The sequence below is a fragment of the Coregonus lavaretus genome, assembly GCF_964263955.1.
Source record: "Coregonus lavaretus genome assembly, contig: HAP1_SCAFFOLD_123, whole genome shotgun sequence".
Lineage (NCBI taxonomy): Eukaryota > Metazoa > Chordata > Actinopteri > Salmoniformes > Salmonidae > Coregonus > Coregonus lavaretus.
The window spans coordinates 165663-182526 of NW_028165834.1; the positions used below are offsets into that span (position 1 = coordinate 165663).

Consider the following 16864-nt stretch of genomic DNA (forward strand, 5'->3'; position numbering starts at 1 on the left):
TAAACCTACCATTCAAATTATAGACTGATCATGTCTTTGTCAGTGGGCAAACGTACAAAATCAGCAGGGGATCAAATACATTTTTGCCTCACTGTACGTGGATGCCACAGCTGTAGAGTCAGAGAACTAACACATACATTCTACAATAGGAATACTAGAACATATTCAACATTTCAGTACCATTGTGGCTTATACTCCTTTTCCAAGGCAGGTCCAAGTAAAGTAGTGTAATGACAGTGGGTTTGACAACATGTCATTCTACATGAATGAATAACGTTCTGTTGGCACTTGGTTTGAGTGTAGTTATCTATTGCTTAATATCTATTGTTTCAAGCTTCATTGTATATAGCAATGGTAGTGTATTGTTCTTCTTAAACAGAGGCAACACTGAGGTGAGATGAGTGTTTATAGTTGAATGGACCACTGGCAATAAAATGGAATAGATGTATTAACTCCTGAGCAGCATACAGGTCTTCTGTCACACACTAGAGGGCAGTAAGGGAAAGCAGATGGAAAATGAACCAATTTCATTGATTTTCCACACAATTTCAGTGTGGGGTGAGATAGCGGAAATCAGTTGATGGCAAACGCTATCAAGCTCTTCCTAAATCCTCTACCCTAAGTTCCTTTCAAGGCATAAAGTCGCTGATATTTTGAGCATGGAAAGACTAAATACCAGGCCTGGGTTCAAATACATAATGTATTATTTAAATACAGAGAACATTTTCAAATAATGTGGCCCGAAACTACTTCTATTGGAATTATTTAAAAGTATTTTCAAATAATTTCCAATAAATAGCCTATTTGAAAGTACTGTATTTTCAAATACTTATTTCAAATATTTTTTTCTAATGCATGGGAGTGTATTTGAGTCAGTGTATTTTAGTATTTTCAAATAATTTCCAATATTTAACTACTTGTCTTTTCAAATAAAAAATATTGAAATAATTACTTCCAAATATATTTGAAAGTAATTCTAATACCCTAAACATTATTTGAACCCAGGTCTGCTAAATACAAACTGTAAACTGTGCAATAGAAGCAATATATAAAGTATGCTACTCTTTCTGTGTGCTAATCCCAATGGCAATTTCAATCCCAAATAGCCACTTTCTTCTCCTAGCGTTTTTCAGCTCCTAAATCTTCTACAACACAATACATTAAAAGGTACTCCATTACATCTAACCCTATGGAGAATCTATGGGGAGACCACAGCCTAAATGTGAAGACCAGTAATTCCTAATTCTAAGACCAGCAATAGGGACATTAATAAGCAGTGTGAACCAATATCAATCTGCAGCTATCTATGGACTGGAGCTGCCCCCATATATTCCATACAGAGTGACCCCCCTGACTCTGTCACAGTTCTGTCCTCCCATGCTTGTGGATGACCTGATTGTAGTTAGTCTTCCTCTGGAGTTTGTACTTGAGCAGCCCACCAAACTCAGTGAGGAGTCTCTCCCAGTAACACGACACGTCCTCCATCCTCAGGTGGTCCAGGATGAACCGCTGACCCCTGGAGGCAGAGATTAGTCAACTAACAAAAATCAACAATATCAATAGTCTGATTATTTAGCATGCTGCTGTACAAGCTGTGAGAAAGAAGACAGACTGGTTACATTAACTATAGCCATTTTTCTAGTTCATATCCCAGCTTGTTACCTAACGGCAATCTCTTGAGCGGCGTCATCGTTTTCTTTCACAAACTGTAGCAGTTCCCTGGAAAGACAGAAAAGGAGGACATCACTATAGATATAATATAGCACATTCAGATAATAGAAAACCCACATATTCCACTACACTACCCATGGAGCAAGTCGACAGTTGAACAGGTGAACAGTTATGATACACAGCCAAGCCAGAGAGGTCACCTGAGGTCAGAGAGGTCCTGTTTGACAGGAATGTAGTGTACCCAGGGCAGCAGCTGGGGATAGAAGAACTCCAGCCACTCCTCCCCAACATGGAAGACCAGAGAGCCACACAGGAACAGGTGCTTGAGGCGGAAGCTGGCCGCCACGCCCCGGAAGTTGAACAGGTACCTGAGGGGTTAGAGGTCAGATGATGAGGTAGTCATTGTGGTGGAAATCACAGTGTGTACAGGGTAAGGAAAAAGTTAACCCTGTCCTTGGTAATTTGTAGTCTGCAACTGGTGGGGCCACAATGGTGAGTTAATGATTTGGAGCCCTGGCCTGACGTGCAAATGTAACTGAAGCTGACAATGCACACCTGTAGTGTTTTATACCATAGCTGAAGGTTTAAGATAAATAACCAGGGTTAATTAACTCATCTTTGAAACAGGTAACGGAAGTTTCCCTCTCAACTCATGAAAACCAGGGCCATGTTTTCTCAGTCAATCTCAAAATATCTGAAGATAAAAACTTTAGCCTAATTTTATCCAGGCTAACCTGGAAAATGGCAGTGAGCCTCAGAGAGTGAAGTCACATCTATGTACTTGATGTAAAACAAAACCAAGCTCAATGCAATTCCACCATACTATCTTGTTCTTACTTGTATTGGCAGTGCTCCACCAGGGGAATCTCCTTAGCTGGTGGTCTACCTAGCGTGTCCTAAGAAAAAATAAGAGGATATTGAACAGTTGTTGTTGTTGATATTGCTGTTGACAAACATAGCCACTGCTCTCAGTACCTTCAAGCCACTGTCACACAGACATTTGCATTGGCAGTTCCAGACTGACCTTCTCAGACTTCCAGGCCTGGTTCTTGGTGTACTCAGCATCCACCAGGTCTGGAGCCTCTCTGGACAGAAGGACCAGGGGGTCCCGCTCAGGACTAGTCCTGGAGCCTCTGAAGAATCCTCTGGACTCTTTCCTATTCCAGGGCCACTGTGCTGCCGATCTAACACAAACAGAGTGTTCGTGAATAACAGAGAAAATTATCTGGCAGCATAAATAAAATACAAATGTTTCCTTGCACCACAAGGAGGTCAAACCTACTTTTTAAGGTCGTCCCTCATGAGGTCCCATCGTCCTAGTCCAGTGGGATATATGGGCCATACCGCCGGGCCCCCCTCCCAAAACGTCCAGGCAGGATACATTATGTCCTGGTAGTTAGCAGTCTAAATGCAAACAACACAAACACACTTTCATTTTACACTAACAAAATGCCATCACATTGGACAAGTCTCTTTTACTACATCCAACAAATATCTCTAATTTACAAAAGTAAAAACATTTTTCTAAATAACAGAAACAAGCAACACTGTTGTGTGTGTGATGAGGACATGCATGGTCGCAGAGCTGACCTTACTGAAAGACAGGACAGGCAGGATAGGCTGCACCCAGCCTGGCACCTGAGGGTAGTCCCGCACGTTCACCACCATCTCCACGTCTGGCAACTTGTCAATCACCTGCAGGATGAAGTGCTCCACCCCACTACACCTAAACCAACCAGAGAGACAGACAGATGAGACAGGATGACTGTAGCATATTAACTAGCTCGCTACTGATATAGGCCTAAAGATAATAAATGTTACTAAATGATCGACCACTAATTAATGGACCACATTTCTCGTACAAAACCAGGGTCCGATTTCTAAGCTTGATAAGAAACACTTGCACACACAAACTCAGAGTGTACACAGACTCATTGTAATGGCTGGAATGGAATTAATGTGGTTTCCATATGTGTGATGTGTTTGATACCGTTCCATTTATTCCATTCCAGCCATTACAATGAGCCCGTCCTCCTATAGCTCCTTCCACCAGCCTCCACTGGTGAACACAGATTGTTTTGTTTCCTCACCTGGCTGGGAACATACAGTTCTGTTCCCGATACAGTTTACCATTAATAATTTGGTAATGGGTGCCCACGCCACGACGAAGCGTATCCGCCATGAGCTCCTCAGACACTCCCCCTCTGAAAGGTCGTAGGTCATCATTCAAGACACTAGATGGATTGAGGACAATTGAGAGAAAATGAAGGATTTGCTCTAACAAGGCAACCAATGGCTTTTTGTTAAAAAGCTGAACGCCTTTTGTATAGCAATACTGTTTTCATAGGGCGCAACATCAGTTCTCCTGCAAGCATTACCTGAGATGGCAACTGCAGTTGTTTGGGCTGCAAGGCTTGTATTGTTGTGTGGCTTTGGTGATCTTTTCAAGGTACATCTGCCACCTGTCACCATTACCTAATAAAACAGAGCTTGTTAGGCAAAGAGCATGCTCTTCCTGGACTACTGAAATACAGATCAATGTGCAAGATTGCTTACACACTGAAAGCCTGTGGCAAAGGCTACTTACACACTGCCTTGGGTTGTAAATACGGGATAAGCTGCACACTAGTATTTAAAAGAGACAAGGCAACCTGGTCTCAGAGCATTTCGTATTATTCTGTACATCAATCTGAGATGCTTAATTTCGTATGATATGTTACGAATTACAATTCATATGATATGTTACAAATTGCAACTCATATGAAATGTTACGTATTCCAATTTGTTGTGGCTAACGTTAGCTAGGTGGCTAACTTTAGCTAGGTGGTTAACTTTAGCTAGCGGTTAGGGTTAAAGTAGCTAAAAAGTAGTAAGTAGTTGCAAAGTTGCTAATTAGCTAAAATTGTCCATGATGAGATTCTAACACACAACCTTTGGGTTGCTCGACGTTTGCGTTATACGCCAACACTCCTTTCGTTTTTGCCTTAAGTAACCTTCTGTCTTATGTAACCATACCAAACGTAACATACTGTAACTTACTAATTTGGTACGCCGGATTTATATTTATTATGTTACGTATAGTCTATGAGACCAGGCTGGGAAAGGTTAGGGTGATCCGAACTAACGTTACTACAACTAACAGACCTGTTGCATTGCATTAACTAACCTTAGCTAAAGTTACAATTTGAGCCACACAGTTAATCAAATTGCTTCTTCTTGAATGGAGTGCATTTGGAAAAATCTGTATCCAATATTGTGCTAAGATTTCTGCCAAAAAAAATTATTTTGCATGGAATGAGTTGGTTCTACTTGCTAGCTAGTTTGTTAGCGAACGTTAACTGGTCTAGCTAGTTAGGATGAATGGGAACTCCTGAGATTCATTCGGTCATGCAATGTCAGTCCAGCACAACACAAATTTACATATTCCATATCTTTATTGTTACCTGATCCGGCCACGCTGAAATCAACTCCACAAAACTGTAAAGTTAGAAGAGGCATCACGAGCCAAGGCAGCTTCATTTTCTTCGCTCACACAGTTAGCTATGACTGATGCTCGGTCAGCCTCTAGTTTGGTCTGAAAACACTTACCGTAATTACAGGTATGGACGTCTCTATACGGTAATATTGGGACCGTTTGCGCGTTCTGTCAGCCTGTTCTCATAGACTAGATGTAACATAGTAATAATATGCCATTTAGCAGACGCTTTTATCCAAAGCAACTTACAGTCATGTGTGCATACATTTTTACATATGGGTGGTCCCGGGGATCGAACCCACTACCCTGGCGTTACAAGCGCCATGCTCTACCAATTGAGCTACAGAGGATTAGCTAATGTTAGCCACCTAGCTAACTTTAGCATTAGTAAACGTAACCCAAATTAGTATGATACGTTACGTTTGGTATAGTTACATAAAACAGTTTACTTAAAGCTACAATATGTAACTTTTTGGGCGACCTGACCAAATTCACCTAGAAACGTGAGTTATAAATCTTGAATGCAAGTATAGTAAGAGGTAGATCTGTTCTGTGAGTTATTTCAAGGCTTCTCATTCTCATCTTTTACTTTCGGTTTTGTACAACTTAACGATTTAGATAGTACAATGATTCTCTACACAATTACTGCTTGTTTTGTTACATAAACTGAAATTAGACAAACAATTATAATTTTAACAACCAGGAAATGGCAGAGCGATTTCTACATAGTGCATCTTTAAAGTTGCACTATGCAGAAATCACTCCTCTTTTTCCTGGTTGCTCAAATTCAAATATTTCCCCTAATCTCATCACTGATAACATTAGCATTTTAGCTAATAAGCAATTTTGCAAATACTTACTACTTTTTAGCTACTTTGCAACTACTTGTAACTCCCTGTTACACTGTTGTGTCGTCGGCAAACTTAATGATGGTGTTGGAGTCGTGCTTGGCCATGCAGTCATGGGTTAACAGGGAGTACAGGAGGGGAATGAGCAGCACCCTTGAGAAACGTAACACATCATACTAAATGGCGGTAGACAGATTTCCTTTTACTATGTTACATCTAGACCTGAGTCAAGGTTGGTTCTGTAAATTGCTTATTTTTGTTTCAATGTAAAGAGGCCCCAATCTGCTGCTCATTAGATTTGAATTTGATCACACAAACACATTCAATCACAGTTATGTACACAGCCTTGTTCAATGCTGTTGGTCCCCCTGAAAAATAAAGGACACAGACATATGACATCTGTAAACTTCAATGGCATTGTAAGTGTTATTTTGGCCCTCTCTACCTAGACTTGGAGCTACATTACACAATGAACAAATCAGTATTCAGTATGCTCATCTGCACCATGGTAACACACTGTTAGTCTGGGTACCAGTCTGTTAAGATATCATTCCACTCCTTGCCATTTGGCATAAGACACTGGAGTACAAGGACTGGAATGTTATCGAAACACACTGTGGCTTCCTAAGGACAAACAGTGGCTTGTGTGAGGGCAATGATTACATTTCCTTCACATTGTAGATTACAGGCTTTACCTGTTATTCTTTAAACACTCTACTGTATTAGGATAACATGCATTCCACACACATTCCAAACATAATGGCGAACCCTCTCACTCTAGATCCACTTCTATCCTCCGCCCCACATCCCAACTCCTTGGCTATTCCCCTGACAGCTAGAGAGATGTTTCATCATGTCAGGCACTGATAGAGAGACGGTGGAAACCCCCTGGGTTCTCCTATCTATCTAGCTGTCCTCTTTTCTGTAGCCCACCAGTTATTTTAAGCCCAGAAACAACTGGCCTCATAAAAAGGGCCCTGGAAGTGTGATAGAGAGGGGACCACTTGCTATTTTATTGTGAGCTTTCCACTCTGCCAAAGCTCCCTGGATTCACTTTTGGGTGCTTCTTTTTTCAACCACAGAGTGAGAGGCAGGCAAGAAAGAGAGAGAGAAGGAAAGAGAGAGAACGAGGAAGGGAAAGAGAGAGAGAGGTAGAAAGAGAACTAGAGAGAGTGAGGAAGAGAGAGAGGAAGAATACAACCAGAGCTGGAGACTTTAGGGGTGAACAACAATTCTATGCTTGCTTGATATTTTCAAACCTTATTTTTCTGCTTCTTTTACTGGTGCCAATTGGTGGCTAGTACTGGCTACTATCCATTGAAGTCTCAAGGGTTATAGTTCTGTATAGTTTCCTCTGCTTCTTCCAGTTCCTACTCATTGTCCATTAGTAGGCATTTCCCTCTAAGAAGCATGCAGCTCCTCTGGCTGTCCCTGTTGCCCTGTCTGTACTTGGCCTCCCTGTGCTCTGCAGAGCAAGGACTGGAGTTCCCCAGCTTTGACGGGAAGGACCGCGTTCTGCACATCAATGAACGCAACTACAAGAAGGCTCTGAAGAGGTTTGACATGCTGTGCCTACTCTACCATGAACCGCAGCCGGCTCACAAAGGCAGGCAGAAGCAGCTTCAGATGACTGAGCTTGTGCTGGAGGTAAGAGGGGGAAGAGGAGACGAGGTGAGAGTGGAGGAGAGAGAGGGGGGAAAAGTAGTGCAGGGATGTGCAGATGCTATTGGGCAGCCAACAGGGGCCAACGTTCCTTGTCTGAGGGTCAGTGCTATCTGGGATCCTTGGGACGTCCATTCCCCATTGTTGTTGAAATTGAAAATGGTTAAGGTAAGGATTAAAATTAGGGTTAGGGTTAGGTAAGGGTTATGGTTAGGGTTAGGGTAGGGGTTAAGGTTAGGGTTAGAGTTTTGGGTAGGGACATCCCAAGGATCCCGGATAGTAGATGTTTCTTGGTAAGCAAGGTCAACAAGGTTGTGAATAGGATTATGGGATTATTATTCGACCCCAAGACAAAATGTGTAGAGCACAGACAAAAGGTCATTTTAACAGATGAAGATGGGGACATATGGACATGTAGAGCTTTAAGGCTTAATGGTAATCACAGTGAACTTAAACATTTAATTTCATAATTGACATGGCAGATATACTACACATCCTAGTTCCTTAGATACGTCTTTGTAAAAGCACCTGTTTGTTCCCAAGGTCAGCATCGTCTTTCCATCACATTTAAGCTGGTTGATTTACATGGCTTCACTCACTGAAGTTAACTGTCTGTCACTTCAACTCCGGTGACATCATAAATAGTGTTGACATCTTTATGCGTTACCAGGACATTTGAAATGAGGATTGCTGGACACTGTGTGGACAAGAGTTACAGCAGAAATAAGTTATGTGCCTGGACAGCTGCTATATGACCAATCAGAAGCCTTTGTAAAACAAAGATTTGATGTCAGAGATTAGTCAAAGCACCTCAATCACACATAACCTTCTGTCACTTACACTGAAGCTTATCTGTCACAACATGTCATGAGAAAGAACAGACTAAAACTAGAATAATATCTTATTTCCGTTTTCCATACTTGATGCACGTGTCAAACTCATTCCACAGAGGGCAGAGTGTCTGCGGGTTTTCACTCCACCCTGGTACTTGATTGATGAATTAACGTCACTAATTAGTAAGGAACTCCCCTCACCTGGTTGTCTTAATTGAAAGGAAAACCAAAAACCTGCAGACACTCGGCCCTCCGTGGAATGAGTTTGACACCCCTGACCTAAAGAGTGAACTCTATAGGTTATATTGCTGTCATTTGTCAAAGGTTGATGGGTAGTTTTATAGAGTGCATTACCTGATTTCTCTTGTAGAACAGAGCAGTATCATACATTCAGGATGTGATGATTATGTATATTCCCATGTTGATTACCCCAATGTCCCAGGATTCTAGGTCAGCCTATAATTATAGCTTATAACTACTTAATTGGCTCAGAATACATGAACTAGCTAATCAAAGAGGCTCCATTGCTTCTTGTGACAGTATAAATGCATAGTAAACAGTAGCTTAACTATTCGCCAATATCAGTTTTTCTATAAGTTAGAAGTACCCACCCCAGTCACAACAAAATGACCTGAGTCGAACTCCCCTTTACCCCTCTGCAGTGCAGTAGTAGTTTAGAGGCCTTTGTTCCTCTCTGAGGAAGTGTTTTCTGAGCAGTAAACAGTGCTGACACTTACAAAGGAGTTTCTCCCACAGTCAGTCCACAGGGTGCTCTCCTCTAGAACCTTGGTGATCAAAGCCATATTGACAAAGACAGCACTGGCTGCGGTTGCCAGCCCAAATACCAAGCATCAGAGAGAGAGGAAGTTGAGTTTGAAAGCAGGTTATATATTTATATTTCCCACAGTGGACTAATGCAATGCGGAATTGTTCTAATGATTGAGGTGGATCATAAAGAAATAAGAGCCCACAACACCCCAAACAACACATTGTTGAAATACCAAGTTGGCTGATAATAAATGTTGTGTCTTGTTAAATCCTCAGCTGACTGCACAGGTCCTGGAGGACAAGGACATTGGCTTTGGGATGGTCGACTCCCAGAAGGATGCTAAAGTGGCCAAGAAACTGGGTACGTCCTCATTTGTCATATATAGGTCCCAGAGTGTTTCCTGGTCAGGTCACATGGTCAGGCAAACCCCTGGTCACATCAAAAATATCAAAATGCCATAACCTCTACAAAATAAGTATTTGTCAAGGCTTGTTTTCCAGTTGGCACCCAGTCACCAATGCTTCCTGAATCCCCCTTTCATCTGGGCCCTCAGGTTTGGAGGAGGAGGGCAGTCTGTACATCTTCAAGGACGACCGTGTGATCGAGTTTGACGGGGAATTCTCGGCAGACACCCTTGTGGAATTCCTGCTGGATGTGAGTAGGAAACAAAGGGGTGGTAGGTGGGAGAGAGAGGGAAGAGGGAGGTGGGAGTTGGGAGAGAGAGGGAGAGAGGGAGGTGGGAGAGAGAGGGAGAGAGGGAGGTGGGAGAGAGAGGGAAGAGGGAGGTGGGAGAGAGAGGGAAGAGGGAGGTGGGAGAGAGAGCGAGCGAGGGAGGTGGGAGAGAGGGAAGAGGGAGGTGGGAGAGAGAGGGAAGAGGGAGGTGGGAGAGAGAGCGAGCGAGCGAGGGAGGTGGGAGAGAGGGAAGAGGGAGGTGGGAGAGAGAGGGAAGAGGGAGATGGGAGAGAGAGGGAAGAGGGAGGTGGGAGAGAGAGGGAAGAGGGAGGTGGGAGAGAGAGCGAGCGAGGGAGATGGGAGAGAGAGGGAAGAGGGAGATGGGAGAGAGAGAGAAGAGGGAGGTGGGAGAGAGAGGGAAGAGGGAGGTGGGAGAGAGAGGGAAGAAGGGAGGTGGGAGAGAGAGGGAAGAGGGAGGTGGGAGGTAGAAGAGAGAGGGAAGAGGGAGTGTCTCTTCCTCCAGTGTAAGAGGGACAGAACCACAGGGGGAGAAGACTTCTTAGCTCATCATGTTATAATAAATGAACAGCTTCTGCCTCATTAGATGATATGTAAATGATGCAATGTAACGCACGGCTCAGCAGGAGAACACTAAGTCCTCTTCCCCCTTGTCTTTCCTGGGAAAATAAACAGAGTTAGTGTTTGAAGGGATGTTGTAATTAGTAAATATAGCTAGTGGTGTAAAGTTTGAAGCTAGTAGAGAGCAAACCTGATGAATTAATAAAAGATAAACGCAAGGAGTAAACTTGTGTTGCTCATGTACAGTACAAGCAATGCTTTTTGCCTAATACAAGTGGCAACTTTTCTGTATTTCAAGGCCACTCACTCATCACAGCCCACTCTCTCCCACTGTGTTAATGAATGACCATGCTGTTGTGCTGCTCTGCCCCCTAGGTGTTGGAGGACCCAGTGGAGCTCATCAGTAACCCTATGGAACTGAGGGCCTTCGAGAGGATGGAAGAAGACATCCGCCTCATTGGTTACTTCAAGGGAGAGGACTCATGTGAGTCTGTGTATGCCAAAGCATGTGTTATGGGATGGCCTGTTCACACGTGTCAAACAAGTGAAGTGTGTGAAGAACTGTTGGGAGTGAGAAATTGTCCCTTGCTTTAAGGTGCACTCGTCTCAGTGTGGTTTCATACTTCAGCTGTCCAAATCAGCCCCCTTAAAGTCTCCCTGCTGTTCCTGCCCTATACTCCCCAGAGGCTCACTACTCCACATGGGACCTAATAGAGGCAAATAGCCATTAAGCCAGCTGCTAAAAAGACACTTTGTTCTGGGCTGATCTACACTCCTTCTTGCCTCCTGAGAGGCTTTTAATAGCTTCTAGTTCTCTGTCTAATAGGTCGAGAGCAATTATAGACAGCGCTGCTCCAAAGAAGAAAAGGAGAAGCGAGAGGAGGGAAGATAAAAATCTCCTCATATTTGACAGAGGCATGATGCGGCTTTTATTAAGAAAAATCCTATTTCGGAGAGAAGATTGTAGGTCCTATGGCCGTGACCTTAGGGCTTATTGAGAGGATAGCCTGGCGCCTCAGAAGCTGGTTGTAAAATGGTTCTTTTACTGAGGAGGTGGGAGAGAGATTACGCTGGGAAATTGAAATTGAATGTCAACCCTTGTTTTCCTGATCACATAGCTTTCTGAAGGAAGATGAGTTTTGAATGCAACCCTGCCAAACTGTAATCTCTTTCTTTCTCTCCCTCCTCTTCTTCTTCCATTCTATCAGACTACAAGGCATTCCAGGAGGCCTCAGAGCGGTTTCAGCCCTATATCAAGTTCTTCGCCACATTCGACAAAGCTGTAAGTACAGTACACTCCACAAACCTGAATCAAGTCAAACATGTGTGTGTAGGCAATATCTAGGTCAGTTTCTACACAACATCAGTGATAGCTAAGTACGTGTGTTGTGATGCAGACGGCGAAGCACCTCTCTCTGAAGATGAACGAGGTGAATTTCTATGAGCCCTTCATGGAGGAACCAGCCATCCTCCCTGGCAGGCAACTCTCAGAGATGGAGATAGTGGAGTTTGTCCACCAACACAAAAGGTAACCATAAAAAGTATTATTTTATTTTAGGGCTCGAACACACCAATAACATTTGCCTGCCGAGAGTACTTGAAACCGATTTTACATGTAGAATCGCGTGAAAATGTCGGCAGTCAGACATCACTGAACGATCGGTCGACGAACAGAACATCCACATTTGGTGCGATGTGTGCGACCCTTTAGTTCTGTGGTTTTAACTTCTCCCATTGGTGCAGATGGATCATTAGAATCCAGTCATTTTTCATATCATCACTGTTAATATTCCTGATCTCATATGGATGACCCAGTTTACTGTTGGATATTCTTGAAATGTTGTGTGGCTGTGGTCTGTCTTCTACAGGGCGACTCTGAGAAAGTTGCGTGCGGAGGACATGTTTGAGACATGGGTGAGTTACCTACAGTATTACTGTACCTCTCCCTGAGAATAGGGAATTATACTGGTAGTATTATATGTGTACCCTTTACTCATTCAATGTCCCTTTCCCAGGAGGATGACCTGGATGGGATCCACATTGTAGCCTTTGCTGAGGAGGAAGACCCTGGTTTGTTGATCTTTATTTTCTAATTTTTAAAGCTGGAATCCTTAATGGTGAAACAACAGATAGAACAGCAGAATATGTACTGCAATTTTCTCGACACACCTCTCCTCCATTTTGTCCACAAAAAAAACAATAACCAAGGTGCTGGGGCGGACAGTGGCGCTGTTTCCCATAATGCGGATTCTATATTTAATGCAGTACATGGGTAAGGACACAAATGGGTGTGTACAAATATCTCTAAGCTGTCCATCTGTGATTTCTCCAGATGGTTATGAGTTCCTAGAGATCCTGAAAGATGTGGCCAGAGACAACACCAACAACCCTGAGCTCAGTATAGTGTGGATTGACCCTGATGACTTCCCACTGGTATGACCTCTGACCCCACACACACCATTACATATGAAGACATATTTCATTTGGTGTGAGTTAATTGTTCAGCTTTATAAACTGCACCAATGCTTTGCGTCTGTCTCCCCGATCCAGCTGACCACATACTGGGAGAAGACCTTCAAGGTGAACCTGTTTAAGCCTCAGATTGGAGTTGTGAACGTGACAGACGTAAGTTGAGCTCTCCTTTAACTTAAATTGTGTTCCACCTGTTGATTCAACGTAATGGTAAGATAACATCTCTGGACATCTCATTAGAATAGAATCTGTATGACCTCTTGAGCTGAAGACAAATCTAATTGGATGAGGTGGCGAGTGGTTGAACTTTGACCCCCACTGTGGCAGGCGGACAGTATCTGGCTGGACATGTCCAATGACGAAGACCTGCCCACGGCTGAGGAACTGGAGGACTGGATAGAAGACGTGCTGTCTGGGAAGGTCAACACTGAGGATGACGATGATGTGAAGGATGACTATGATTATGACGGGGTTGACAGGGAGGATAGGCACCATAGTGACCATCACGATGATCATGGAGACGATGATGGCAATGATGACAGTGACTAACCTGCAGTCTAACAGAGATTGCATGGGTTATGTTTTATTGAACAGTCTGGTATTTATCTTGTATTTTCATGGAAGTTGTAGGGTAATATGGTAGTTGCATGAGAATTATCGAATAGTAAACGCTTGGTTTCTTTGGGATTTATTTAAATAAGTACATGTATAGCCTTTACTACTTGATACCAGGTAGTTATTTGTAGTGTTCAGTTCTTTGTACTAGAAGCACTATAATAACCAATTGTTAACATGCAATTTCTCAGACCATAGCAGGTAAATACTTAATTAGACTGTGAAATAAAACTGTAACACTAGTCCATCATAGAATAACTTTGTACATTTTCTAAATAAAAGCTTCTTTATGGCAGATGATTGTAAAAGTAAAGGTTCTTAGTCCAGGTTGTGTTCTTGATTCAATAAATACTTGATTGTATAATTATGTGATACTGTATGAATAAATGTAATGTAACCTATAGGTATTGGGTGTGTGTATGCGTGTGATGTGTGTGTACCAGTGGAGGCTGGTGGGAGGAGCTATAGGAGGACGGGCTCAATGTAATGGCTGGAATGGAATAGTATCAAACAGATCAAATATATAGAAACCACGTTTGACTCAGTTCCATTTATTCCATTCCAGCCATTACAATGAGCCTGTCCTCCTATAGCTTCTCCCACACCAGTCTCCAATGGCGTGTACGTGTGTGTCTATGTCTACATGTAAGAGTGTGTGTGAGTGTGTGTGTGTGAGAGAGAGTGTGAGTGTGAGTGTGTTTATGCTTCAGGCCTCTGTCGTTACTGAGGTCAACTCTCACACTGCCAGCCAGAGTCCCGACCAGCATCCTCTCTGGCTGTACACTTCTCACTATGAATTATTCAAACCGTTCTGAATAATGCAACATCGTTAGTCCTTCTAATGCAGGGTGGGAAGCACAGGCACAGGCCCAGGCACAGGCAACCCACCCCACAACTGCAACCGCACACACTTTTAATGTACACACACACACTTTTAATGTACACACACACACACTTTGGGTGAATCAGTGTTACTGGGCATAAATGAATATGAGAGATTCAGTTAAAATCACCTCCCTCCAGCTACTCATATGCTGTGGTATGCAGACAGTATGTCTGGATTATGGCACGATACATAAACATGCCATGCTATGGCTGAAGGGATGTGGTGGAGGAGCTAAGAGGTTGTATCCGCAGGCAACAGGACAAATCACTGCATGTTCTCCCTGCCCCAAGGGAACTGGGAGTGAAAACACTTAAGACCAGTATGAGTGTGTGAAATATGCTTGTGGCCCCCAGTAAGGGTCTCCAGGGCCTTCACTTTTATTGATACCCGTGTCACGAGTCACGACAAAACGTGATGATGTTCAACATGAATAATGGCTGAAGTAAATGCAAAGAGGGGTTGGCACATCGGTCAGGCGTTTGGTTATTCAGCGAACAGCAAAAGCTCCATGGAAGATGGGACTAAGAAAGGGTTGGTCTAAAAGGGATACAGCTTTTGTTAAAATCGACTTTTCGTAGCAGGTTTAGGAGACCTTACGCAGCAGGTTAGGATAATTAACGTAGCAGGATAGGAGAATTAGGTTAAGGTTTGGAATAGGGTTCGTTTTTTTAAACGTTTATTTTATTTTAGGGTTAGCTAGAATCCCTTCTAGACATGACCCTAAAATAGGTAAGAGTAGGTAATCTCCATCCCGGGCCTTATTCTCTATCAGTTTAACAGTGTGGCCGTAACACTTGTTAGTTTTTGTTTGGGGACTGAGAGGGAGGTTTATTGCAGGTGCAAAATCAAAGAAGTGACAATTGATTGATGGGGAGAGTTATGTGCACCTGCCACTATTAGTGCACATTTAAAGGCCCAGTGCAGTCAAAAATTTGATTTTCCTGTGTTTTATATATATTTCCACACTATGAGGTAGGAATAATACTTTGAAATTGTGAAAATGATGCCATTTTAGTGTAAGCGCTACTTGAAAAGACCGCCTGAAATTTCAGCCTGTTTTGGTGGGATGCAGTAAATTATATAGTTAAAGGAGAAGTTGGCTTTTTTACAACCAAATCTCAATTTATGTAAAGTATTGTGTTAGATTTTTTTGGGGTAATTTCACTTGTTTTTTAAAAACCTACCCTAAGCAGCGATTCACTTCCTCCTCTTCGTTGTGCAGTACGGGGCCTCTGAAAAAACATGAACAAATGATCCAAAAACACCCAAATATATCCTTTTAGAAACGGAAACGCTCTCAGTATAGTGATGCAGGTGTTTAGATATTGTACACATGAAATTGTCATTTTGAACATTATCCACAACGTTATATTCCATTTTGTGCGACTCAAGCCGCTTCCCCAATCCAGCTGTTCCATTCTCCGTGTCTCCTGCTGCTAAAATGGACGGAGAGGTATTGCTCGAGTCACAAAAAAATGGAATATAATGTTGCGGATAAAGTTCAGAATGTTTTTGGAGCCTTTGTTCATGTTTTTCCAGAGCCCCCATACTGCACAACTAGGATGAGGAAGTGAATCGCTGCTTGGGGTACGTTTCTCAAAAACAAGTGAAATCGCAAAAAAGTGTCTGGACCCTTCTATAACATGGCATTTACATCAAAAATTGATTTGGTTGTAAAAAAGCAAAATTCTCATTTAATAGACCAATAAGAAAGAGTTTCAAACCGCTCTGCCAATAATAGCTCAATTTCTGTTTTCCTCTCCCCTCTCAGACCACTCGCAGACAGTCCCAGCAAAATTCTTGCTTGAGAAATTGCCTTTTGCTAAGACGCTATTTTTGTTTCTTTTTGACCATTTTAATTGAAACTAATCAGAGTAAGGTACTTAACTGTTACCAAGAAATGATTTGACATTGTGATAAAAACAGCTGCATTGGACCTTTCAGTGTGTATTCCTGATGTGTTTCAGAGTCAAGCTCCTTGGTCAGAAGAGCTTCGTCAGACTTCTGTGAGCACAGGATAGTACTACAGATCTGCCCTACCCAGAACTGATCTTGTTCATCAGAGCCCAAAAGGCTCAGAGCAGGCTGTGAGAACCAAATACCACTGATCTCTCCCCCACTGCTTCAGTCGGTCTGCACACAGCCAGGCCAGCACACATCACCAAGTCATTACAAAACCAAAGGAGGGAAAGTATGAGAAAAGAACATTCCATTTAGATGCAAATGGTTCTCATTTCCTCTCCACACTCTGATTATGTATCTCTGTTGCTCTTCCGGAGAGCGAAGGAGAAGCGAGGATTAAACCGGTGACAGATGAGTAGTGACAGGTGGGCCCGCAGCTAGTTTTCGGGGGATGAGGTCGCGTGCGTCGCCGCTGCACAC

General features: G+C 42.9%; 2 protein-coding genes across 2 annotated transcripts; one reads left to right on the top strand and one right to left on the bottom strand.

The window, feature by feature from the left end:
* Positions 1-389: 389 nt before the first annotated feature.
* On the bottom strand, positions 390-5219 carry poglut1 (protein O-glucosyltransferase 1). The gene is made up of 10 exons (XM_084190603.1): positions 5115-5219; positions 4050-4146; positions 3762-3905; positions 3262-3397; positions 2954-3075; positions 2696-2855; positions 2509-2567; positions 1872-2039; positions 1663-1719; positions 390-1516 (listed from the first exon to the last, which is right to left on the bottom strand). The coding sequence occupies exons 1-10, from the start codon at positions 5188-5190 to the stop codon at positions 1360-1362; spliced, it is 1176 nt and encodes a 391-aa protein (XP_084046729.1). The 5' UTR covers positions 5191-5219; the 3' UTR covers positions 390-1359.
* Positions 5220-7154: 1935 nt separating this feature from the next.
* Positions 7155-13530, top strand: LOC311115395 (calsequestrin-2-like; the record flags this gene model as incomplete). The annotated part of the gene is made up of 11 exons (XM_084190570.1): positions 7155-7641; positions 9534-9618; positions 9812-9912; positions 10885-10993; positions 11718-11791; positions 11907-12037; positions 12378-12423; positions 12525-12579; positions 12842-12942; positions 13060-13134; positions 13309-13530. The coding sequence occupies exons 1-11, from the start codon at positions 7405-7407 to the stop codon at positions 13528-13530; spliced, it is 1236 nt and encodes a 411-aa protein (XP_084046696.1). The 5' UTR covers positions 7155-7404.
* Positions 13531-16864: the final 3334 nt, after the last annotated feature.